General features: G+C 41.7%; 1 protein-coding gene across 3 annotated transcripts in view; it reads right to left on the bottom strand.

The window, feature by feature from the left end:
• EGFLAM (EGF like, fibronectin type III and laminin G domains) overlaps positions 1-24,715 on the bottom strand; it is a 76,452-nt gene that overhangs the window by 23,598 nt on the left and 28,139 nt on the right. For all 3 annotated transcript variants that reach the window (XM_069777506.1, XM_069777505.1, XM_069777507.1), the window contains exons 7-13: positions 18,932-19,098; positions 10,272-10,387; positions 9,711-10,047; positions 7,106-7,206; positions 5,676-5,776; positions 4,443-4,587; positions 1,795-1,984 (exon numbers count right to left, since the gene is read on the bottom strand). In XM_069777506.1, coding sequence (XP_069633607.1) covers positions 1,795-1,984; positions 4,443-4,587; positions 5,676-5,776; positions 7,106-7,206; positions 9,711-10,047; positions 10,272-10,387; positions 18,932-19,098 — 1,157 coding nt within the window. The remainder of the gene's footprint in view (positions 1-1,794; positions 1,985-4,442; positions 4,588-5,675; positions 5,777-7,105; positions 7,207-9,710; positions 10,048-10,271; positions 10,388-18,931; positions 19,099-24,715) is intronic.

Raw genomic sequence — 24,715 nt, 5'->3', positions numbered from 1 at the left:
GACTTGTCACAGGCTTTGGGCCAGCACAGGTGACTACACCAAAAAGGCAAACCACAGGTCTGATGGCTGCATCTGCTTGGCTGCAGTGGCAGATGAGGAAGGAGGGAAGCTGCAGCGGGAGTACAGGGTCCTGCCATGCCTGCTGCAAGCCACAAGCACTGCCTCCCCCATCCGCCCCTTAGCTCACGGTCCGGTGGGACTTCTGCTGCAGCCAGCAGAGATGGCACAGGGGCAGGATGGACCTCACTCCTCCCCACCTTCAATTCTGCGGTCCATGTACCACAGCACCCCTGGTTTATACACTGTGCCAATAGAAAAGAAACAAAAGACTGGCTAGCAAAAACTATCCCTAAACTCTGGTAAAATTCACTTGCAATTTATTTATTTTAAGCTTCACTTATATGGCATATTGTTTGCAAGTCTCTCCTGGTACAGTTTCATATAAATGTGTGCAGGCACGTAAGGACAGTAAGTCTCTATCATTCAGTTTCGAGTCACACATGGCAGAACCCAGCATTTATTTTCATTGATGTTGATTGTTAATGCAGTAGTATCTGGAGCATTCATGGATGGGAATGAAGCCAGCTGCAACCCAAAAAGCAATGGAGATCAGGGCTTAGAGAACTTCAGCAGGGCTTTCATCTATCTATCTAAATCCCATAGATTCTCACTCTATCATGAAATTACTCTCTGCTTCCAAAATCTTAGTCTTTCCAGCACCTGTTTCTTGGCCCCCTGTTCTCCCCCTGTATTGCAGAGAAGTTTGGTCATGGTATCTAGAGAATATAGAGCAATTGTTAGGAAGTTTCTCATTAATCGCTTCCTTCTTGGGATGCCAAGTGCACAGCTATAGAAAAGAAGAAAGATGACTTTGTGGCTAAAGCATGGCGTGGAGAGTTCAGTGATATGAGATCTATTTCCTGCCTTTATCACTAGCTTTCTGACTTGGGGTTACTGTTAAACTGTTTAGACTAGGACCTCATTAAAGCAAGGATTTTGTTGCCCTGTCATTTTTTCAAGTCCCCATTATATGGATGAAATAGAGATGAATAAAAAAGACAGAACTGGTTAATTAACTTCCCTACTTTTCCATCTTTTAATCTGTGAAGGGGAGATAATGCTATAATACCATTTCATAAAGCTGTTGAAAACATTTATTCCATGGTATTTTTAAAACATACTGTGACTCTGGAAATGAAAACAATAGATGGTCGACAGGAAAGCCTATTTTCCTCAGCACTAATGGAATTTAATGGGGAAAAGCCCTCTGTAATGGCCACAGCACTGCTATGGGTCTGCAAGATCCCTGTGTTGCTTTGGTCAAGTGCATTGATGCCTTCAGGCAGAACACATTTTGTTGGGTCCATGCTGTTTTAAATACAAACACAGCGTACATACTATTGATTTCTGATGACATGACTGTGTCAGTCAGAAGCATGAAGAGGCATCCTGAGAGATGCTGGCAGAAATACTGGTGCAGACATAATTATATTGGCAACACTGAGTTTCCTGCTTGCCTATAAGAACTGGTTTTACTATTTATTGTGCAGGATAACTGTGTCCACAAGGGGTTTTGATATACTAAACAGTGATGTTTACTTGCACAGCGTGATAAACCCTGCTACTACAGACCCAAGAAAAGCAATGTGCAAAGGCATAGAGAAATACCACGCCAAAAATAGAGATCGCACCTTCCATCCCTCAAACCCGGACCATTGCTCAATTTTTTTTCAAAAGGCAAAAACATAACCCCTGGTTTATCACTGATTAATGATCCCATACCATTACACTTACCGACATCAGCACCACTGAGAGCTTTCCCTAATGGCCAGGGTCTCATATCAATTATCTTTCCATTGATGCTGAGCGACTGAACGCAGCCCTGAAATCCACGGTTGATGCCTGTGGCTCTGATCAGCCAGTACACGCTGGGGGCACCGCCAACATAGAAGGGAGTCCGAAATGTAATTTTACTATATTGGCCCTAAAGGGAAAACAGAGTATGATGTGATGTAGAACAGACGTAACACAGGATAATTAATTAAGCCATACTGGGTATAATAAAATTTTTTCTCCACAAAGAATTATGTCAGGGGATATGTAGCTTGCTCATTGGTAATTCCTTTCCATGAGTCATTCCTCCAATCAGCCTACCATTTTAAATGTTACTTTTTGCACCCACATCCATCATGATAACATGAACTACTAACAGTACAATAAAAACCTTAAAAATCATGATGTTCTGAGGAAGGATTGTCATCTATCTTTTGTTGCAATTTCTTCCTTTACTTTTGCCAAAATTTTTTGTCTTCTAAACTCGAAGCACTGGGGGACACAGAACAATGTGATACTGCCTTTTGGACAGCAAGTGCTTAGTGTTGAATAAAAATAAAATGACAAAAAACAACAGTAAAAAAAAGACAAGGCAAAAGCCGATAAAATTACAGCTTCAGCAGGGTTCTGCTCACTTTGCCAGCACTAAGTTTACTCCCCATCTTTGGTTTTTTGAGGCATTAACCTGCCTATAGAAATGTACACATACAAGTTTACTAACGCTGTTATAGTGCACAGGAAGGAACAACAAAAAAAACCCAACCCCAACCCAGAACTTTCTGGACAATTGAATCAAATTCCATGCTATTTCGGGCAATGGAGTCATAATTTGTTCCATAAATTGATCAGAATATATGTCTTTTGCCTCCTACTCACAGGTTTCTTCAAAACCTCACTGCCCTTTAGAAAAAAACACTTAAAATTCCCATATTTATTCAAGGCCAGTTTTTACCGATGTGTCCTTCTGACAGCACTGACCTTTAGCCTAAAAGCTTTCTGGATTTTTACCCCTGCCCTGCCTCCATAACAATAAATTATATCCCCATAGCCTATATTTTGCCAAGCTAAATAAACCAAGGTTATTGCAGTCTAGGGGTGTTCGCTGCACAGTGCACTGCAGAAACTCATTAAATGGATCTCAATTTCAGCAGGGAAAAATAATTCAGGTGGAGCCTGTGGCTAAAGAGAGTTCAGATGTCCATGGGGCTTCATGGTGGGTATATGTCAGGACATACAGCTCTCTGGCTTGCCTCCAACCACTTGCTATCACCCGTCGCCTTTGATGCTCCTGCCCCCTTGATCTGTCAAGCTCCACTTCTCTTTTGCTCTCTAGATGGTTCAAGTCAAAATGAATGAGGTCAGAAAACACTACCACTCTGCTGACACTAATTCAGGTCATTCTAGCTAGGAAGGGCTGAGAAGGACTCACTAGAGCAAAGATACTATGGGACCAGCAGGTTCTGGTGGAGAGCAGCACCCGGAGCAATTAACTTTATTTCTGCTGTAGCTGCAGCTAGAAAAATGTGTGCCCACTGTCAAACTCTTCTTGTAATAGACTTTGTGAACCATAATCCTCCTACTAGCTCCTTGTTGCACCTTTTCTTCTTCGACTTCATCTTTCTTGGCTATGGGTGGTCATAGCCCTGCATAGACAGATGCCATCTTAACAAAGTGCTGTACAATGGCATTAGTCTCTACTGGACGTATCTCTCCTGATTTCCTGATTCACATTTGTCCTTTGCGTGGCCTCATAGCAACATGTGACAGACATTGAAATCCTTCCGTCTGTCATTTCCAGCTGATGAGAACTCAATGTGCAGCATTTTTTTTCCCTTCAGTGCCTGCACATGAAAGTGTAAAGTAATAAGATGTCTGAAGATGGTTTTTTTCAGGGCTAGGGATGGCACGCTAATAGTGGCTATCAAAGGGAAGAGGAAAGACATCTGAAAAAATGAGTAACTGTCTTTTTTTTTCATTGCCTTAATTTCATTTCTGTTTTCTGGCTTGGCAACAGATGAGCAAGTCAAGACATCTTCCTCTATTACATTTTATACTGGCGGCCTCATATGAAGTTGTTGGTGTTAACGCAAGTCAGGGCAGAATATGTCTCCATTACTGTGCTTAAATCTATGCCCATGGTATACACGTAATTATGCTTCTGTATACAAAACTTGTGTGGCTATATGCATATTATACATGAATATATACACATATATACATATGTATCTAATTCTTCCGACTGAGGAAGCAGAGCAGCTCTCTGAGGCTTGAAAAAGAAAGTAGTCAGGGACAGCAGCTGTAAAGCCTGGCAAACCTTTAATAGCAGCCTGTATCTGACACTAGCGAAGTGTAGCAGAAGGGTGGCAAAGCAAGCATGGAGGACAACAGGGAAACTGTGATGGGATTCAGCAGCGGGATATTTATCTCTGTAATTTCAACTACATATGTAGAAGAGTAATCTATACCCTGATCCTGGTTCACTAAATGCCCCAACACTGATAAATAAAAATGTACCTTTAAAATCTGATTGGACTTACGCTGGCTAAAAAAAGTGTCATCAGAATCTTGAGAGAACCCAAGGTTGAGATGCAGGTGCAAGGATTACCTACCTGAGATTTTCCTGTCACTGGAGCATCGCTGTCCATCCTAAGCCAGCCATTCATCCCGTCTCTGAACAACGTGACACTGTGCCAGTTCCCCAGCTTGATTTTGTTTTCACTCGTTATGACTGCAACTCCAGTGCCACAGTTGAACCTGGAAGCATGAGACACAGAGGGCAAGGTGACAATCTTACATTAACCAAATAATTGAAAGTTGTTTTTAAACTCCAAATATTCCCTTTGCTCCTGGGAACCTCTATGTTTCACATTGAGTATTAGCAGACCGCAGGAAAATTAGACCGCAGGTCTACATATGATCTGTACTAAGTTTCAAACCTCATTATCTTTCTCCCATGGAGAAGATTTTGCATTCTCTGGCTGTACCAAGTGCATTGCAAAGTTGGCCAACAGCTGAAACTGTTTCAGGATAGAGGGAGTCACAATCTGAGTTCCTGCTATCACAGTAATTTCTCTGGAGAATTTTTCTAGCTCCCTGGTGAGAGGCAGTGCTACATGAGTAACTGTGATTCTACATGAAACTCAGTGCTATTGACAAGGAGACCTCTAGGAGAGTCTCTGTGGAGCTGAAGGTGCACAAAACGTGCCATTTTCTCTGACAGCCGTTCAGTATGGGTGAACGGAAACACAACTATGGCACATCACCCACTTTGTTATTCCCCACTTTCAAAGGATTTATCCTCCCAAGATCCTTGAGATACTCTTTCACATGCTTCATATCTGTGGGACTGCAAGAACCCCCCCTCCACCTTCATTTAAAAAACCTGCAGCTCCCATCTAAAGAAGGGATATAAGATGAAGTTCCAGGCCCCATGCTGGCATGAAAGCCTTTATTTTGCTACATTATCTGCAGGTCCTTTTGCTGTGAAGCAAAAACATTGACTATGCACAGCTTGATATAGCATAAGCTTAGCAAATGCAGTGGCTCACTGGCATTTCTGATAACATAGCAATGAACCCCAGACTAATGCCTTGAAGAAAACTGATCATTTTGCCTTTACACCAAGGTCTGATTAAAAAGAGTTCAAGAGGGCCCATGTCCACCCACCAAAGAAGGATGAGAGAAAAAAATATTGAAGAACTGTTAAATGAAGTAATACTGTCCATTGCGTGCACTGTGTGGGGCAGAAGTCAAAGACATGACAGATATTCATCATATATAGCAGTCCCAGGAGACAGCAATAGGCCCTTCTCTTTACATCAGATTTAGGGTGGACATTTTACCTGAACTGGATGCTACGTTGGATGATTGCCAGTGACATAAAATCACCACGACCATGCTCATTTTCTCCACAGTATAGCAGCAAACCATCTTCTGATTCAGCCTGCAATCATTGCATCAACATGAAAAATCAAAGTCTAAGCCTCACAGTAACAGTTAAATGCAAGCAGTACTGGGGAACTTTTCTCCAGAAAAGGGACAGCATCTTTCAGGTGGAGTTTTTAACTTGCTGTTGTGGTTTAACCAGGACACTTGCAGAATCAGAAATTTGTTGATCAATTTTTAATCCTGCATTTGAAGAACCTAGAAAAGCATTGCCTTAATGCTTAAATGGTTTAAGAACATCTCTTCTACTTACTGTATGATATTATCAGACCTAAAAACAAGCCTGAAATGATTAGACTGTCAGACATGTCCCATATGAGACCTCTGAGCACAAAGTCTAGTAAGGATGTCCTAGCAAGCCTGTTAAGTGTAGACACATCAGATTTACTGCACATGAATACACACACCCTGCTTCACATGTTCAGTGAGCCTGACACTTTTCAAGCTGAACAACCTGTGCAGGCAGAATTTCTCCGTATGTGCATAGCAGCTGACACAGTGGCTTTTCGCAGCCATGCTGCATTTTAAGATGACAAATTGCCAGAAGAGTGTTAGATCACCATGTGAGGCAACAGACTGCTGCTGCTTTAGTGACAGTCTCATACCTAGGCTGTGAGGCTGGCAAGTCTGCCTTACGTGGGAGCAGGGGTGCATCTGAGAGCTCGGCCACCCTCTCTACAGGCAGCCCAACCAGTTCTGTTCATCATATACAGACAGCATTAAGACAAGTCACTGTGGAGTGTACCCCATCACTTCAGACCTGTAGTTTAAGTAGTCCAGTCTCTTGCATGTATTAGTAGCTGGTGTCCCAAAATTCAGAGGTGGAAAATAATTCCTACTTAAATGCTGCAGGGTAGGAAAGGAACTCTGGATATAGGGGCAATATTTTGCTCAGTACAACAAAATCACAGTTTCTTATATGCAAAGATAAGATCACAGTTTCTTACATGCGAAGATACTGCATACCACTTCCAAACTGTAATTCACAAAAATTCCAGGTGTACTTCAGCCTGTAGCTTATTCACATGGTTATAACCTTGCCAACGTACATTGCTGCTAGTCTGCAATACCAGTATTAATAGTCTCAGGGATTCTCTCATACATTGCCTACCAATAATGGATGCAAATATTTTACGTCAGTTTACCAGCTTCCTTTGCATTCATTGAAGGTAAAACCAGATCTTTAGAGATGAAGGTTTTGTATAGCTTCACCACAATTACATTATAAGCTATACTGAAGCTAAGTTATTGTTCCGTTGTCCACAGCATCAGAATAAGCAAATAAAATTTGAAGCCCCTGTGTGAGCTTGGAATTGCTTAAACTTACCCTGAATTCGAGGGTAATTTGAAATGTCTGATAGGAGTTTTTCAGTGGTTCAAAGGTGATGTATGAGTAGCCAGAGAACTGCGGATACTGGATAATAATATCTGAAAAGCAAAGACAAAACCATGTTATTTAGCAGTTTTCTCCCATATAAAAATCAATACACACATTTAGGACTAGATAACATCAGGTGAGAATGAAAGGCAGAGTTCCTCCAGAGACAACCATTAGTCAGCAGCAGTCAACAATCAGTTAACCTATTGCCTTGTCCTCCCACCACCTTTTACAACTAATTCCTTTATTCCCAAGGACCTGGTGAACTTGGAAAGAAACAGGATACTGAGAGCCAAATACTGCTCAACAGTTTAATTGCTGGCTTCAGTGGTAATTTCTCCAGATTTTCATCCTTGTTACAGAAGACTGAACCCATCAACTTTGTATTTATCTCCTTTTAAGAATTCATTTAACCCAGAGACAACAAAGTAATTTTCTATTTTGCAGGATTATAAAAACATATGCGGGAAATGTGGCCAGACTCTACGCCGCATTAGTCACTGCTGCTCCATAGCTGCTGCGTCCAGCATCTGCAGAATCCTTGGATGGCTCATAAGAGCCCAACAGCTTCCAGCGCTTCCCTCGAGTCAGCTCAGGGCAGAAGCTAAAGGGAGTGATGGGGAGAAGAGAGCCCCTGCAGGCATCTCTCCATCTCTGGCTGCAACAGAGGCCCTTCATATTGCTCTCTTCAGCTGGCGCTATCAATCCTTACCCTTTGTTGTCTTATGTTAGAGGCCCATCCTGGCTTCAGCACAGAAGATGAGAGAGATGTCTTACTGCTACCTTTGCAGCTCATTTTCCTAAGAAGTACTGAGGACAGACACAGTTTCAGGCCTGAATTCTTAATTTTTGCTGTGCATCTAAGTCTAATGAGGAAGGAAGGATGAGGAGTCCTATTCTTCTTTGCTATTTGAATACTGAGTGCGTTTTTCTTGCATATTTGGATCTGGATACAGGGCACTCAGCCTTTTTGTTTGCAAGGCATACATTTTAGGCTGAGGTGAAGAGAAACAGTGCTATAAACCTGAACGTAACTGCAGCAGAGAACAATTAACTCATGCCCAATCACAAGCAGAACTGACTGGACCAGACCACCATGCAGCTGTTGGTTGTAAAGAAAAGTCTGTTTTCATTCAGATTAATATACTTTTTAACAATATTGGCTGCTGTGGAGAAATTCAGTACAAGGGAATATTGGTACATGATGCTACTGCTTACTGAGGAATAACACACTCCCTTGTGAAAAATGGTGGGTTTGGACTGAAGTTAACAAACCCACTCTAGAAGTTGTATACAGTTATGTCAGTTCAAATAAATCCTCAACTCTTCATCCTTGATCAAGGCCAAAAATCACATCTGCAGCTGTTCCATGTGGCTGAGTCACAACAGATTGTTTTCAGAATAAGCAGCACCGGGAGCAGAAGATCAAACACCCTCAGTGTCTGTATCCCTGATGCAAGACACTGTGCATCACAAATGTCTAACACAAGCCTTCAGAATAAACATGTGTCCCTGATGCTCTGCTGTGTGTCAGGGCCTCGGTAGATCAGATCAGCATGCAGAGCAATGGATCAGCTCTTTCTTAGCTCATGGAACAGCACTACTACAAGCAACGGGACACTTTCTTTGCATGAGCTTTGGCATTCATCTGTCTCCTTGGTCACCAAACCAGAAGAAAAAATTACTCCGGGGGGCAGGGGGGAAGTGTGGCCTTGTAATCCAGTTGGAGTGGCTCACCAGCTGGTCAGTTCAACATCAGACTCAACGAAAAGGCAAGGTTAGGTCTGCAGAGGGAGAGAACAGGAAGGTGGCAAGGGAAGGAGAAGCAGGACAGCCTCCTTCAGCTCAGCAACCTCTTGTCCTGGCTCAGCCACCCTGCAGAGAGGTGAGAGGACATGTGGCAAGTCCTGACTGGGACAGCCACACCTCCTCACATTGACCCAGGCTTCAGGTCATGCTTCCTGAACTCGGGAGGGAATTTTGTTCCTCCCTTGCCCCAGGCTGCTGGACATGAGTGCTGGGGCTACCACTCCAGCACTTCTACCCTGCAGACCATGGGGAAAGCCTCCTCTGGAGATGGTTTTACAACAGGGGCTCTGTCTCACATCCCTGCTGCAGGATGAGCATCATCTGATGGACCATGCTGGAAATGTGGGTGGATCAGGGCTTCAGCTGCAGGCAAAAGGCAAGGGTCAAAGGGGGGTTGAATGTCCCTGCTGGAAGCTGTGGATGCCATGGCTGGACCTTGTCAGGTCTGGGGGCCTACCAACATACCTGGCTCCATCACCCTCTTACTCCTAGTTGGGGAAGGAGGATTAACCTCCCCTGTGCACCTTCCTATGAGTTCTGCATTCAGCTTTATTAAAGAATAATTTCCTCACACCTAGCTGAGTAAAGAGAAGCAAAGGGGCTGACGTCTGAACTGGGACGTGGAAGCTGCTGCTGCCCTTAAGGACCCATTAAGCCCTGCTGGCTATTCCCAAAGAGCACTTTGGCTCATCGTGAAGCTGCTCTTTGCCCCAGACAAAGAGAAGTCAGGCACGCAGAAACCTGCCTTCCGCACACGTCTCTCCTCCTTTTCCTAAGTTGCAGTGGCAGCGTGAGCCACCCCGGTCATAGTTGTTGACGCAAAAGCTGTCTGCAGAACAGATGGCCTCATCGCAGGAGAGATCAAAAAGGCGCGCAGCGGAAGATGTGCCGCCCTTCCTCGCTGCCCCAGCCGTAGTCGCCCTTGCTGTGGTTGAAGGCCGTGTAGTGGTGGGAGTGGAAGTAGTGGGTTCAGAAGTGGTTGTAAGGACCCGTGACAGGAGCCTGGAACTAGATCCTGGTGTGACCTTAGTTTCGACCAGAAATTTTCTGTTGCCTCCTTTGATAGCAGGAAGCGGTCTGAGCTGAAAGGAAATAAAGAAACGTAAATTCAGTAAAAGCTAAAATGCTATGTGGTGAAGAAACAAATACCTTCCAAGATACACATCTGAAGTAAAAAACTCATCTTCACTGAAGAAAATGACCACATTATTATATCAGATATTAAAATTCCTGACAAGACTGGACACTTTAAAATATTGAGACCATAAAGAAAACAGAAATGCCAAAGTGAAATCTTGAAATTTACCTCTTCTATGTAAATGTCATAGTCTGAGTCATCGATATCAAATCCATCATCATCTCCAGTCACTGTGTCTGTGATGTACCGATGCCCATAGCTTCCACTTCCTAACTCCTCAGAGCCTAAAAAGACACAACTGGTATATTCAGTTCACATATTTTTTTTCTCTTTACACACAGCAGCTCAGATCTTACCACTCCCTGATTGACCACACTGAAATCGGATGTGGTGTTAATGTTCATCCTATACAGACAATGCAAGTGTCAGCCTGAAGATGGGAGACACCGTTCAAGTGATACACATGCAATTTAAAACAAAATGAGGACCATTTAGTCACTTACTATGTGACTAAACAAACAAAGCAGGCAAAGCTCAGTTCTCCCACTGCAAACTGACTTTTATCCATCATTCTTCCAGGACAACAGCTCTGAACTATTTCAGTGTTGACAACATTTTAATAACTGAATTGGGTTTAGATCAAGCTTTTCCCTTTTATAAATACATAGTCCTGTATCTGCCCTATTAGTGACCAAATAACTGGAACAGTGAAAGAGATGCATCTAGGTAGGGCTCTGCTTAGGACTTTGTCACTACTGGCTCTAATGCTTCTGAAATTAGCATCCTAAGTGTATTTTCAAGCTATTTTTAAAAACACAATTTAGCACCTCAAAAAAAGAAACAATCACAAACTTCATGTGTTTTTCATGTGCATAATCTGCTTCTGCCTCTCCCAGGAGCACTTAACTGCGCTGTGAAGGACTCCCGGCTGGGAACGGACAGTTTAAACAGTAAGAGGGTCCTTGTAGAAAAAGTCTGTGCTTTTCTGCACTTTATATAGCAAATTCTGCTTAAACAATCGTTTATGCTTTTTAGCTGTTAAAATTTACCAGAAGTCATGAAGAAAGATAACTGCGTCAGGTAACTGCATCTCTATCATTACTTGTCATTTCAGTGAAGTTAAGAATAGACAGACATTTGATAACCTTTAAAACAACAGACTTCATACACTTGCCTTTTCCATAAAATATTTTGTGATCACTTAAAAACATCGTGGGTAATGCTTGCTTTAAAAAGCCTCTGTATGGGCTGACCATGTGTGCTTTTTTATTTTAGTAGCCACAAGCTGCCCAAATTTCCTCCTAAGTTAGCAGGTCCTTCACACTGCAACATGCAGAGATGCAAAGTCATGCTGGGCAGTGGCTGCCTGTGGAAAGGAGACCTGACAACCTAGAAAATGTCACTTGACGGTAGTGAGAACTTCACTACCACCACTGAACAACCCAATGGAGCCAACAAAAGCTAACGAGGCCTAGCAGACTTTCAGAGGGAGCAGTGTGGGCACAGTGCTACCAGGCCATTTGAGCCAGTCTAACTGGGGTCAGCCATCTCCCACCTCGGTGGACAATAAAGGAAAAATATCTCATTGACCTGATTCAGGCAGGAGACCACTCGTCTAAATCTTTTTGTAGTCTTTCTTCCTTTGCCATGACTGCAACCGAGAAATCCTGGCAGACAGTTATAAAATCAAGCATATGTGCACCAGATATGAATGCATGTCCTCGCTGGCTAATTGGCCGCCCACCATATACTCTGTGGGAGTATCAATGGGCCTTACATGTTACATTAGCATACAGAAAAATCAGAGGCAAATGAGTAGAGGTAATGAGGCATACACACTTGCAACCGAAACAGCATGCTAGACGGGAGAGAATGTGTATAAGCCTTTCCACTCTAACATGTATACCTAATCATCTGTAAATAATACAATTTAACTGTATATTAAACAGAAATATTCAGCACAGAGTTCTACCAACTGAGCTAAGCAGAGAACTCATAGCTTTACAACGAGTATTGAGTCATACCATTGAGGTCAGCTGAACAAACTACATCCAGATTATTTCTGCTAGTGACTGTGGACGCACAGGCACAGGACTACCATTGGAGAAACAGATTGCACATTTATGAACTGGTCCCAGTCCTGCATTCATTATGGGAAACAATCGGTATTATCAAAATGTGGGCAAAACCTCTTACTCCTAGTATTCACTTGTATAGTCATTCAGGTTAATCACCATCACAGGGTAATTTTACTCCAGGTGGGAAGGTAGGAAGAATAGAGCAGAAGAGAAGAGAAAAGAAGAGAAGAGAAGAGAAGAGAAGAGAAGAGAAGAGAAGAGAAGAGAAGAGAAGAGAAGAGAAGAGTTCCATTGGAAGGGACCTACAACAATCATCTAGTCTTACTGCAAGGTTGACCTCTTCCGTCCATCGCTGCATCAGACTTCCTTCTTTGGCAAGAGTAATTTTATAAGACATGGATTTCTACAAAATAATTTCAGTATGCAAAACCTCAAATATAAGCATTATAAATATGACTTGCAGTTTAACAGAAACTATATGAACAAAGCAGAGTCCAGCACTAATGCAGCTCCCAGCAGATGCAGCAATTTTCAGCTCACTGGCATACTGCTGCTTTTAAGTCAGGTCTGTAATAATACTTATTGCCTTTATATTGTGTGTCTGAAACTATTTCAGAAATAATTCAGTTATTCTAATGGACGAAACGCTAATTTACCTAAGAGTAACAGAAGCCAAAAAGATAAAATGGGGAAAAAAAAGGAAAATTCACAATCATGTGTCAGGGGAAACAATCTAATCTGTATTAAAACAAGCTGTGATACACAAACTCCATTTTCTAATTTGGAAGTCACAAGCTACAAAATAAACATCTGTTGCAGTCCAAATTCTGCCACAGTTTTTTCCCTTCTCAAGCAAACTTTCTATTGGCTTAATGGGATTTAGGTTCAATAAGGATGGCAGGAATGAAGCACAATACAGAGAATGAAGTCTTTCTATATTCACATGTAGGAAAATGTTAGGTCTCAAATTCACATCCAGATATGTACACTTGCTTACATGTGTAGACATGATTTTAATGCTATGCCAGTTTTACAGAAGTGTAACTGTCCTGATTTGAGTGGAGTTATCACTAAACTGCATCAATAACCACCAGCTTGCAATGAGACCTGGTAACTTAGGAGAGACAAGCAGTTCCCCAAGCAGAAAGTGTGCCTCCTTCATCTGGCAGACCAAAACATTCCATGCTTTTCCAACAGAAGACCTTGGGAGATGAAATGTACCCACTGTTCTAAATGAGACAATGACTCCTTTCACCTTATTGAAATGGTACAACATTGACAGGCTGGAGAGAGCAAAGAAGGTATGGCTTATAGTTGCTGGTAGAAAAGACTGCTCTGAAGCCCTTCTTCAAAGACCTTCAGGATGTAAGTTTGGCATCACCAGTAAAGGTGTAACTTCAGAAGGTGTCCTAATATCCACAGGGCTTCAGCACGGCCCCAAATCCCCTCTTTTGCTCCTCGCTGGCTCTGAGTTTCAACTAGCCCACACTATATTACTCTACCTGCTGACCTGTGAGCAGGTTTGGTAACACATAGTTCAGCCAGGAGCAATGAAGTTACGGAGATGTACTGTTTTCTAACTATGCCAGAATTTATACAGATGAGTACACACACAAATGATGAGATCATCTAACAGCCCACTGGAGCCTCAGTCACCTTGCTCTTCCCTTCACTTGGTGTTTGCTCACTAGTTGTGACATGATACTGACATGTGATGTGATGCAATAAAACTACAAAACAAACAGAAAGCAGAGAAGCCAACAGGACTTTTTGTAGAGAAACCCCGCATGAACCCATTTCTTAAGAGCCCTCTGTTGCTTTGGTGAAGAGCTCGTCTCATAATGGGTGGCAAACCAGGGACAATTAAGCAAAGTGGTACTCCGCAAATACCAAAACAATGATTACAGAGATTATAAGCATGCTATATTTCATTAAATCAGTGTTTCAATGTACAAGGAGACGAAGCCTGTTTAAGACCCTCTACCAGGTCCTATAATCTTCTCACAATTAATTGGAAAACTTGTGGGGCGTCATGAACTTTAGACAGCTTCTTTCCAAATAATCAGGGATTAAGTTATACCAAAGAAATCTTTCTCAAAACAAATAGAAAGCCATGCAAACTCTTGTTTTGCCAAATAGGTGGCCACCAGCATACTGATTAGGAGACACAGGAGAGCATAGGAGGTAGACCACCGGGCACTGCAATGCGGGCAGATTGAATGGAAGTGTTAACAGACTGACTGCCATCATGCAGAATCCCTCACAAGTCTAAATCCAGAATACATCAGGGGCATTTTGATCTGAATTTTATTCTTGTCAGTGACTCACAGTGAGGCACTGCATATCACTTGGCCTGTCTCTTGCTTTTTGTCCGTGTCCCTATAAATACAAACACTGGCTTTGTAAAGCCCTTGGAGATTTGTGGGAAACAGTTCTGTGGAAAACCTTCTCCATTTGCTATCTCCAGGACACATCACCATCATTTACATCAAGGTCTGGGCCCAACGGACAGGCTTTTTCCTGTGTCTGAGCCTCAGCTGACACATTCAAGCACCATGCACAATATTTAAGCACCTGTGCCAATGCCTTGCTCAGTATGAGCCTGGTGGTGATAGCCAGGACCAGAGGAAAGGATGTACCCAGATTAAGCAGCCACTTCTGTCACATTTGCTGTGGAGACAAGCAGGAGGGTATTTTTAACAGAAGACACTTCCTCTGTTGGTCTGGCAAAGCCCAAGGCTGGTGACCTTCCAGGCACAGTGCAAACCCCATCTGTTTCCCCAGGAGACGAAGGGTATTTAGGCTATGCAGGTGATGACACTTTGTTTGATTCTTTGGGACAGTTCATTTTGTTGTTACTAAACTGGATATATGCAATATTTTGTTTTCAACTAAATTGTCCATGACACATTGAAAGATTTGATATAGCAAAAACTCAACAACCATATAAGTGAAATGCCCACAACCTGCATCTGTAATTAACAAAGGCTACAAAAATTGATTTATTACATCATTTCCCTCTAGAAAAAAAAATGAAACCAAATCACAAATAAACGAGAACCCCTGGGGAAATTTGCCCTCTCTTTCCTCCCTGAAAATGGAGCAATGTAACATAAACCGAGCATGCATTTTTTACTAGGTAAGGGGGTAACTGCTTATAATCAAGACCACATGTTCTACTTGCAAGGACCTTGGGAGGTCTGTCACATTAGGTGATACTGTCAGCAAACCTTCAGAGAAACATTTTAGCAAACAAAGACAACTGTTTCCTATGCTGATCTGAAACAATGCAGTCAAGAGTACTGCAAAGCCAGCCACCTTTTAAAACCAAAATAAGAGCATTACATACGAGAATGAGATAAACCCCAGCAGAAAACATCTCCAAGTAGCATGGACTCAGCGTGTGCAGGACTCCTGTTTGTCTCAGCCTGCCTAGAAGAGCTGTGAGAGACTCCACGCAATGCAACATGGACCCTGAAGGTCCACTGCATGTGAGGTAACGCTGGGAATTTGTTCTTCAGTTAAAATAAGCATCAGAAAAGCACTAGTTATTTCAAAACAAGCATAAACCCCCCCCCCCAGGATATACAAGCATAAAGCTACAAATTTTTAAAATCCAAACACACTAAGGACCTTAGTGCCAGCACTATGTGGACTAAGTTTAATGCAAAGGAGCCAGATATTGTATGAAATTCTGCCAGCTTCCTAAGCTATTTCAGGTATTTCTGAGGAATACACAGGCAGTCAGAGAATAGCATCAACTATCTGTGGCATGTTTCACTGTGTACATGGGAGGAGGAACCGTGGTAATAATGAAGACAGCAATTCCTATGATGTGCACCCTGAAGAGCAAAGACGCTTCAGTTTCAGACATGCTAACTGACACCCTTCCCAGCAACAATAGGTGACTAAGAGGTATCTGCTGGCACTTTGAGAAAGTCAGGCATCTGGTGCCATCTGAGATGCATTATAGCACCTGAGACATCCCCAGAGGACTGTCAGGTGTCTGGGAGCTACCTGGGTGGCACATGCCTTCCTGCAGTAACAGCTCAAAACCACAGGACCTAGATGACCTCAAATCCACCGAATGTCTGTACCTGAGCAACTGAAGCGAATGATTAACAGGGCCAACGATGGTGTCTATTGGCTTTCTGGCTACTAGATGGGGGAAGGTAGATGCAGATACATGATGTGAAATAGGAGTGAGTTTTACTTGGTTGCCCTTGAGCTTAGCATGCATTTTTTTGTCAATGGTTTAAATCACTCTTCAGGGTTTTTTAGTTTTGGGAAAAATAAATGTTCAGGCTATACACAGTTTTGATCAAGAACATTTTTTTCACAGCAAAAGTTTAGCTTTTCTACTAATGCACAATGTACTTGTGTATCTGGATAACATCAAAACAGTTTCTTACACAGACATCACAACTAAAGCCAAGTGAGAGCTACTATACTCAGTTACACTCCTGCTTCCAGAAAGCTGCAGAACTTATTTCTAAAGGCATACATCCTCTGTTGCCTTTGAACACCATTCCTAGCTCTGCAAAAATTTCGTTGTTATGAAGACAGGTATCCACAAGATAACACAGGCTTTGATGCATAGTGGCTATATGTAGTTTTTAAGCCTATTTGGAAAATCCACCCTGGAAACTAAGAGCAGACTGGCAAAGGAACCACACTCGCATTTGCCAAGGGGCCCAGAGTTTGCCAAAGTAGCCGTAAGTACAAGTGACCTGGTGCAGGAATGCAGCACATCACGGACATGACGTGGCCGCAGGCTGTGGGAGCTCTGTCTGCTCATGAGGGTCTCCCCCAAGCACTGCCAGACCCTCGGTGCAACGAGACCAACCTCTCAGCCACAATGGCACCCATGTGCCTACCACAGATCAGCACAGAGGTTTTGAGCCTACTCAGAGAGCAGCACAATATACATAATACATCACTTTTCAGATCTGATCCAGGCAGAGAGAACTAAGCTCATGCCCCCTATGAACCTCTCCAGAAATCAGTGCTTATATACACCAGGCTTGAATTTAATTCCAAGCTCTACCATCAAAAATCCATGTTTTAGAGCCATCTCAACAGGTTTCTGCAGAACAGGCTGTTTCCAAAGTGCCTTTCCTAGACTACCGCAGTAATAAGTGCAACATGCAGACTACCACACCCTTATTAACAGAGCTAAACACTTTCTCTTTTCTGACCAGAGAATACAGCCACTCACATCCAAAGATAAACAGGATACCAAGGAGCACACAAGCATGCCTGAGGCAGCAGGAGCTGACCCTTGAGGATCCAGGGGCCAAGGAACCCCAGAGTATGCTGTACCTTTGCAGTTTTCACAAACACTTGCTTCAGAAGTTAAACTTATGAGATCAGCAGCCATAACAAACTTCATGCAAACTGTTCAAGGGATTCAATTTGTGACAGAGAGGAAAAAAGAATGGAAACAACTATGTAAGAGTCAATGAAAACAAGGGATTCCAAGATAGGGAGGCAATTTAGAAATAAATCCTTAATGGGTTAGATTGGTGGATCACTAAGGATGTGGTCCACATTTCTGCAGCATGCAAATTCTTGCAGATCTCACTGTCCTACCTGAATATCAGCTGCTCATTTTCTGCCAGTTAATTAAAGATGATTTGCAATTGAGCATGCAGGTGAGAAAAGAAAAAAAGTCAGGTTTGTTGCTCTTTTTTGTAGTTCATTAATCTGCTAAATTTATATCCAGGCATTTTCTTGGTGTGGTATTCTGTCCCCTATAAATGCCTTCAAAACTGGAACTTAAAAGTACTGAGACCTTTTAAACACAATAAAAAGTTTGGCATATTGAGGATAGACTTCAGTTAGTCCCCATACCCTGCCAGGGTTGGCTCTGTTTCCTGCATCAACTGTTTGTGACATTGGGTTTTTCACTGTGTGAGAGATGTGATTTGTATAATTCCCAACGTGCTCTGTGTAGGCTTGGTTGGGAATCTCACATGCAGCTATGACTTTGGGGATGATAAGGAGCAACAGCACCTCAAAGTCAGCCCACAGAGACACTGGCATTGGCAGAGGATTATACCCTGACTAAGGCTATCAGCAGATGTGCACAGGACCTACAACTTATTGCAATGTGCATGGCCTACATTGCTACACAAATGTGAACATAATAGTTATCAAGTTGTGATTATTCAAGTATGTTTGAATGCATTTTCACCTAATATTTTTGCTATACAACTTCTGATCAAAAAGGGATGCTTACTTCTTTATATCATTATATTCATGATTATGCTTAATAGTTTAAGAGCGTTACTCCTCAGAAAACAGTATAGATTTACTTTGGTATTTCTGAGTTGTTTAAATTAGAAATGTAATATATAAGGTTCAGTTTCAAAGAACAGAAAAAAAGATGAACAATAGACTTGTCTCTCTCATTTCTCCCCATGATATTCACTTATCAGTTCTGCATGAAGCCAGCACAAAAGTCAGTGAGTAGCGATCCAAAAATATCTGGCAATGACCTCCAGAGTAGGGAAATGGCATGAGAGTGCTTCTGCCTGGTTCTTTTCAAATCTTTCCTTGTGGCTTGACTTTTCACAGGATGCTGCAAGCTCCACAGACAGGACCAAGAGGTGTCAGACTGCTGGTGCGTGTGCTTGGGGAGCGACTCTTTCCACAAGCAGCCCTCCACAGGCTACCCTAGATACACTTTATTTCCAGATATACTTTATTTTTATATATCTTTAATTACAAAAAGGTGGTTCTACTCACTGAACGTTCGGATGATGTCACTCGGTGCACTGGCAGGGCTGGATCCATAGGAGTTTGCTGCTCGGACAGCAAACTGATACTTGGTGTTTGGGAGAAGTCCTTTGAGAACCATGGACTCCATCTGGATCTGCTCCCTTATTACGGTCCAATTGCTGTCAAGGTCTGGCCTTCAGGATCAAACAAATCCAAGATCATAAATAATTAAAACTGGCTGTATAAATTAATTGCCTTTAAACTTTCCTGGGAAATATATGAACTAAATGAGATATAAGCCTGCTAAATCATCACTGAAATCCTTCAGTCTTAAGGGGTCAGACTGTGCAACCATTACTAAGCTGTGAAGCCTGTGATATCAAAACTATACAGTGATACAAAACCAATATTCAGATTTTGCTTATAAAGCCAAGGAGGTTATTTAGAGGACAGTTTGACACATCATGCTCTATTTATCTGTTTTCAAAGATTTTGTGTTCACAGTTTTCAAGTGGAGGTATATTACTTGCAGTTCCCAATCCCCTATTTGGCTGTATAAAGCAATACTTCACAACAGAGGGAAAGATCCTGGTTTATTTCTAAGAGTTTGTACTCTAATGCCACTAAGTCCCTTCAAACATATACAACCATTAGCAGGATGAGAATCTAACATCTGATCTCCCAGGCATTTAGGTTAATCCACTCACATTGGAAAATCTGGATGCAAAGTCTCTTCAGAAAAACAAAACAAAACAAAACAACCCAAACAAAACCAGAACAATAATGCAGAGAACCTGGTCTATGTATGTGGATTTTGCAACAAAATTCCCATGTCTGCCTTTGGACAATGCTTGGTTAACTCCTGATTCCTACTGGAAGCCAGCAGCCAATAAATGCTTGCTCTAAGTGCCATTATAATCCATCTGAAATCAGTACAATCATTCACATGGCAGTTTGGTCTCAAATGTTTATGTTCACATGCAGAGAGACATCGGAAAGAGGAGGGCTACTTCAAATACCTTGAGAGAGTATTCTGACGCTTTCGCACCATTTCTACTGTCTTAAAAGTGGTCTATTCTTATCAAAGGCAAAAGGGAATGAGAAGGTAAACAAACAAAATAAAAATGTAAATGTTAAGTCTAGGCCACCCAAAATATTCAAATTGAAGCCTATGAAAGTAAAATAGGAACAGAAGTGACTTTCATAGAAAATTATTCCAGTGTCCCTTTTCTAAGATGTCCTTGTGATATTTATTACAGGAAATAACCTCCAAGTGCTCCCTGAATCTACAAATGTTTACACAGGACTAGCTGCAAATGTCTCCAACAGTCTTCCACTGAAAATTATAGCGCAAGGCAGGCATTTTGTATTTGTTTATTTGCAGCCAGAAGGAAATGCCAAAGATAATGTATGTTTTCTTTTACCAGTCAATACAAGATTTATTGATCACTGAGGTTTCATTGCTTTGTGCCTGCAGGGCAAATGCAGTGACAAAGCAGCAGCCCCCAGCTGCCCAGCTTCTGTGCACAATGGCAGAGAGGATGCGAATATGTCATTGTCTCCCTAAAAATAAAAATAAAATCAGACAAATGGACAAGATGTAATGACAGCTAAACAGGCCATCCTAAGTCACCCTCCACCACCATTTCCTGGTAGACAGGAGGGCATTTATTTTGGCTACTCTTTCATTGTTTCCCTTTTCTGAGCTTTTGATGCCTGGGCCAAAATGAAAATGTATAGTGTTTTCCAAATGAAAGCTGTTAACATCGTTTCCTTCCACATGCTCACTTAGTAGTGTTTTCAATTTTCCTGTACACATCTTTTTTTGGCTCTAATTCCAGTCCAAGGAATTCCTGCTAGCTCAAGAGCTGCCTCACAGTCTTTTTGCAACAGGCTCTGCTGATGTCTGCGCCCGATTGGAAACACACACCTCTGACGAAGGGACCCAAAGGAGGTATTGCACCCTACAGAGATTTAGGAGATAACAGAAACCGTAGGCAAGCCTTCGACTTCCCTGACTGTGTCTCACAAGACTTCATTCTGCAGAAGTGAATAATAAAGGAAATGCCGGAAAACGTGTAAGCATCTGCAGCTGAAGGAGCGGGAAAGGGGGAGATTTATCACTTGACCTTTGCTACTTCTCCAGAAAGTTCCCTGTGCGAACAAATTGGTGCAAGATGAGAAAATGGCAAACAGATGGGGAGAGGGACACATCAAACTCAGCTGGTGACTTTGTCCAGGGCCAGCCAGCTCCCGTGTTTTCTAAGCTGGGAACATTTTGTTGAAAACTGTCCCCATGGTCCTTTTTTTGCGTCAAACTTCAGGTTGTGTCAACTTTTGCACCGGAAGGGCTCATTTTGATGCCACTTTTCCCATCTTTCTGCAGCGCTACATTCTGTGGACCAGCACAGGTGCCTCTGTCTCTGGCTGAGACCTCGCAGGGCTGCTCCAGACATTGTATCTGTGCACAGGGAAATCAGACAACTTCCATGGGCATTTTCTGCTCTTAAAGTTACGGCTGTGCATCTCCAACACAGAAATGCCATGCAGTAAGAATCTGGCCAGTGACAAAGTCGGAGTATTTTTAAGGTAATAAACATACGTGTAAAGTTAATGGGACTGGATGGATGTAAACCAAGGGCAGAATTCTGCCCCAGATATACCTAAACTTTTGGATTACTACTTCATGTTGTAATCTGGGGACTGATTCAACTTAAGAAAGGAAATCTTTCTGATGCAGAGAACAGCAATTTTACACTCACTTGAACTTCCTCTTAAAATCACCTGGAAATGATTTAACAGAGTGAAGCACCTGTTAGCAATCCAATTTTATAAGGTTTTTCATTGGGTTTTTGTGCTATGTTTGTACTCAAGTGGAGAATTCATCTCTACAATGTTTTTGAAAATATTTCTACAGATAATAAATATGGTGACAAGTACAATAAAATCTTATTCACTATGGAAAATACTCATTATAGAAAATAACGCACTATAGGATATTATTTTTAGTAATTATTATTTAGCTTTATTGTGACACTTGCTACAAAATATATCAACGAATATGTCAGATCAGCTCTGAGGAAAGGAAAAGTAGACAATTTTCTGGCCTCATTATTTTGTTAAACATTCCTCTGATGCTGTCTAACATTGTTAAGCACTTCCTTCCTAATTTCTACGTCTTCCACTCCTCTTTCTTCATTAATTACCTTTTCAAGGATTTAACCCTCACAAACAGTAAGGTAAATGTTGAGGCAGATGTATCTCTTTCATGCATTAATCAGGAAAACAGTATTTAAGGTACTTTTGCTGGGCATTAGGAGGTGTCCCCCAGTCAGATCTGTTGTTTCAGGTTCTTTCAAACAAAAGGAAATATGACTGCCCAATTCAATGCAATGCCAGGAATAGTCCAACATGGAATAGATTCAGGGATACAGCTTTTTTGGAGGGGAAGGCTTCAAACTAATCAAGAAATCTGCCCATAACACTATGCTGAATCTGCTCCACCCTAACATCTGTATACTAATAAATCTCCCCGGTTTCATCAGCAGAACCTGCCTAGTTCATTGCAGCAGAAGTTTCATGTCACTACCGAGATACTGAAAAATTTCCCCTGTATGTCAAGATTAATATTGAAAGCTGTTGACGCCATCTACGTACCAAGGAGATGCAAAGAAAGTGACCTAATCCTTTTAGGGGACACATTGCTGAAACACTTGTGGTTCTGCAGATGCTAGCTGACTATAAAAATTTGGATAAGTTAGTCTCCAAGTTTAGAAGATTGGGTAGGCTTTCAACAGATTAAAAAATTGAGTATTTGCAGTATTCAAGTGAAAATAGCCAAGACATTATTGAGAATTACTTTTTTATATTGTCTTTAGGAAAAAAACATCCAAACTAGTATGTTTAAGCCCAGGGTGTCCCTTTAGAGGCTTTCATCAGAATGCCACTTGTCATAAAATATTTTGCAGCATAAACCAACAGACTATTTACACTGAGCCTGCAAGCTCCCACAGACTCATTAGCTATTTTGGGTTTAACATGTTCTTTTACACATTTCCTATAAACTGTGCAGTGAGCAGTGAGACCTACATTCGCCCTCCTGATTTTCAGCATTTAGCCAAGTTGGGACTGCAGACTCCTTAGCATCCTCTTATAGTCAACAGCAGAGTAGAGTCTGAGTTAGCCCAGCGGGTCCTACATCTGAAACTGCCTGCAGCCCTCCACTGCCTATAGAGAACCAAAAGGTCCCAAGGGAAATCCATGCAAGCGCCTAAATAAAGGCTCAAATTTAGACCCCGAGTATAAACAGACTGCAGGTTAGCTCTGGTTCTGATTAGATTCTGGTATGTGCAAACAATAAATGTATAGAATTTTCATGAGGTTTTAATCTGCAATATCACAGTTGAGCAAATTAAAAGACTGTTTTTCCCTCATCTCAGTCTCCTAGCATGGTTTTTCTAGGGTTAAAGTCATAAAGTAAGTTCTAAGGGGACAGAAATTATTTAAACAATATCATAGTTTTTAGACATTTGTGCTGCACACAAGAGAAATTACAGATTTGCAAAAGAAAGTCATTAATTTTGCAAAAGCACAGGATAACATTGTGTTTCTTTGACATAAGAGGACTTAATTCTAAATTTACTTGCACTGTTTTGTTTTGGTTTTATGTTGGTTTAATTTAACAGCTTTAACTCATGTTAATACATTTTATAGTAATTAAAACTATGTGCAGTAAAAGCCAATGAAGCTTAAAGCTAAATCTTTACCTCTAACTGCCATTAGGGCTTACGGCTCATTGAACTTTCTCCAAATGTATAATCAAGCTTCCAAGTCTAAGAGAGCATAATCCCAAAATTAACAAATGCACTTCCAGCTTAGCTTTAAACCTCAAACTAAACAGTGTAATCAAAACATTGTGCTGTTAGCAAATTCTTTCCCAAAGTCTAAAATGAACAAAACACTGAAATTTCAATTACTCGCATCTTTTGACCTGAACAGTGAAGGCAGCTTCCCACTCCCTGGCTGAACAAAAACATTCACGGGTGCACTTTCAGTGTGTCAGATGGAGATCATGGTGCCCACATCTTCCGTTACCAGGCCCCTCATGCTATGAAGAGGTGTACATAAACCCTCAGGCTCCACTTTCCAGCAAGAGCACAGAGGAGACAGAAGTGCAGTCCTTCAGAACCCAATAAAATCCTTCCCCATTCACCAAGAATGAAAGAGAAGAGGTGGGCAGAAGAGAGAAAGGCTCAGATAAGGATTGTATTCCAAAAATAGATATTGTAGAAATTCCATGGTAATACTACAGCAGTTACATTTATACACATACAAGATACATGTAGCCACAATGCATCTTCAGCCCTCATGTCCTGCCTCCCAGTGCAATGAACATTGGGTGGCTTCCCACTAAGTAGGGGCCATTCTGATTCAAACACAAAGTGCAACGTAAGTTCACAAGTAGGTTTTCAGCCTGGGAACTCTTTTCATTTTATCAATATCTTCTAGTCTGTAACCATACTTTGAGCACTGAAAATCAATAGTTCTTTCTGTCTGTTTTAAGAAGAGCAGTTCTTTTTAAAAAGTGAATGTGTTTTTCTGAAGAATGATGGGTTTGACCTTTACAGATCAGAGTAGTTAAAGTAGCAATTCTCTCTTCTTATCCAGGAACCTCAACTAAAACCTGTCATCAGGTGTTCACCTGAAGGATTAAACTTCCAAAGGTTGAATTTTGCATTCACTGTAAGGGGAAACATAGGGGCAAGCAAATGAAAACAAATAGCTTTGTATGCAGATACTAGCTTACACAAG

The sequence above is a fragment of the Haliaeetus albicilla genome, chromosome Z (genome assembly GCF_947461875.1).
Source record: "Haliaeetus albicilla chromosome Z, bHalAlb1.1, whole genome shotgun sequence".
Taxonomy (NCBI): domain Eukaryota; kingdom Metazoa; phylum Chordata; class Aves; order Accipitriformes; family Accipitridae; genus Haliaeetus; species Haliaeetus albicilla.
Note: the sequence above shows the minus strand (reverse complement) of the source record. Positions and strands in the feature narration are given on the sequence as shown.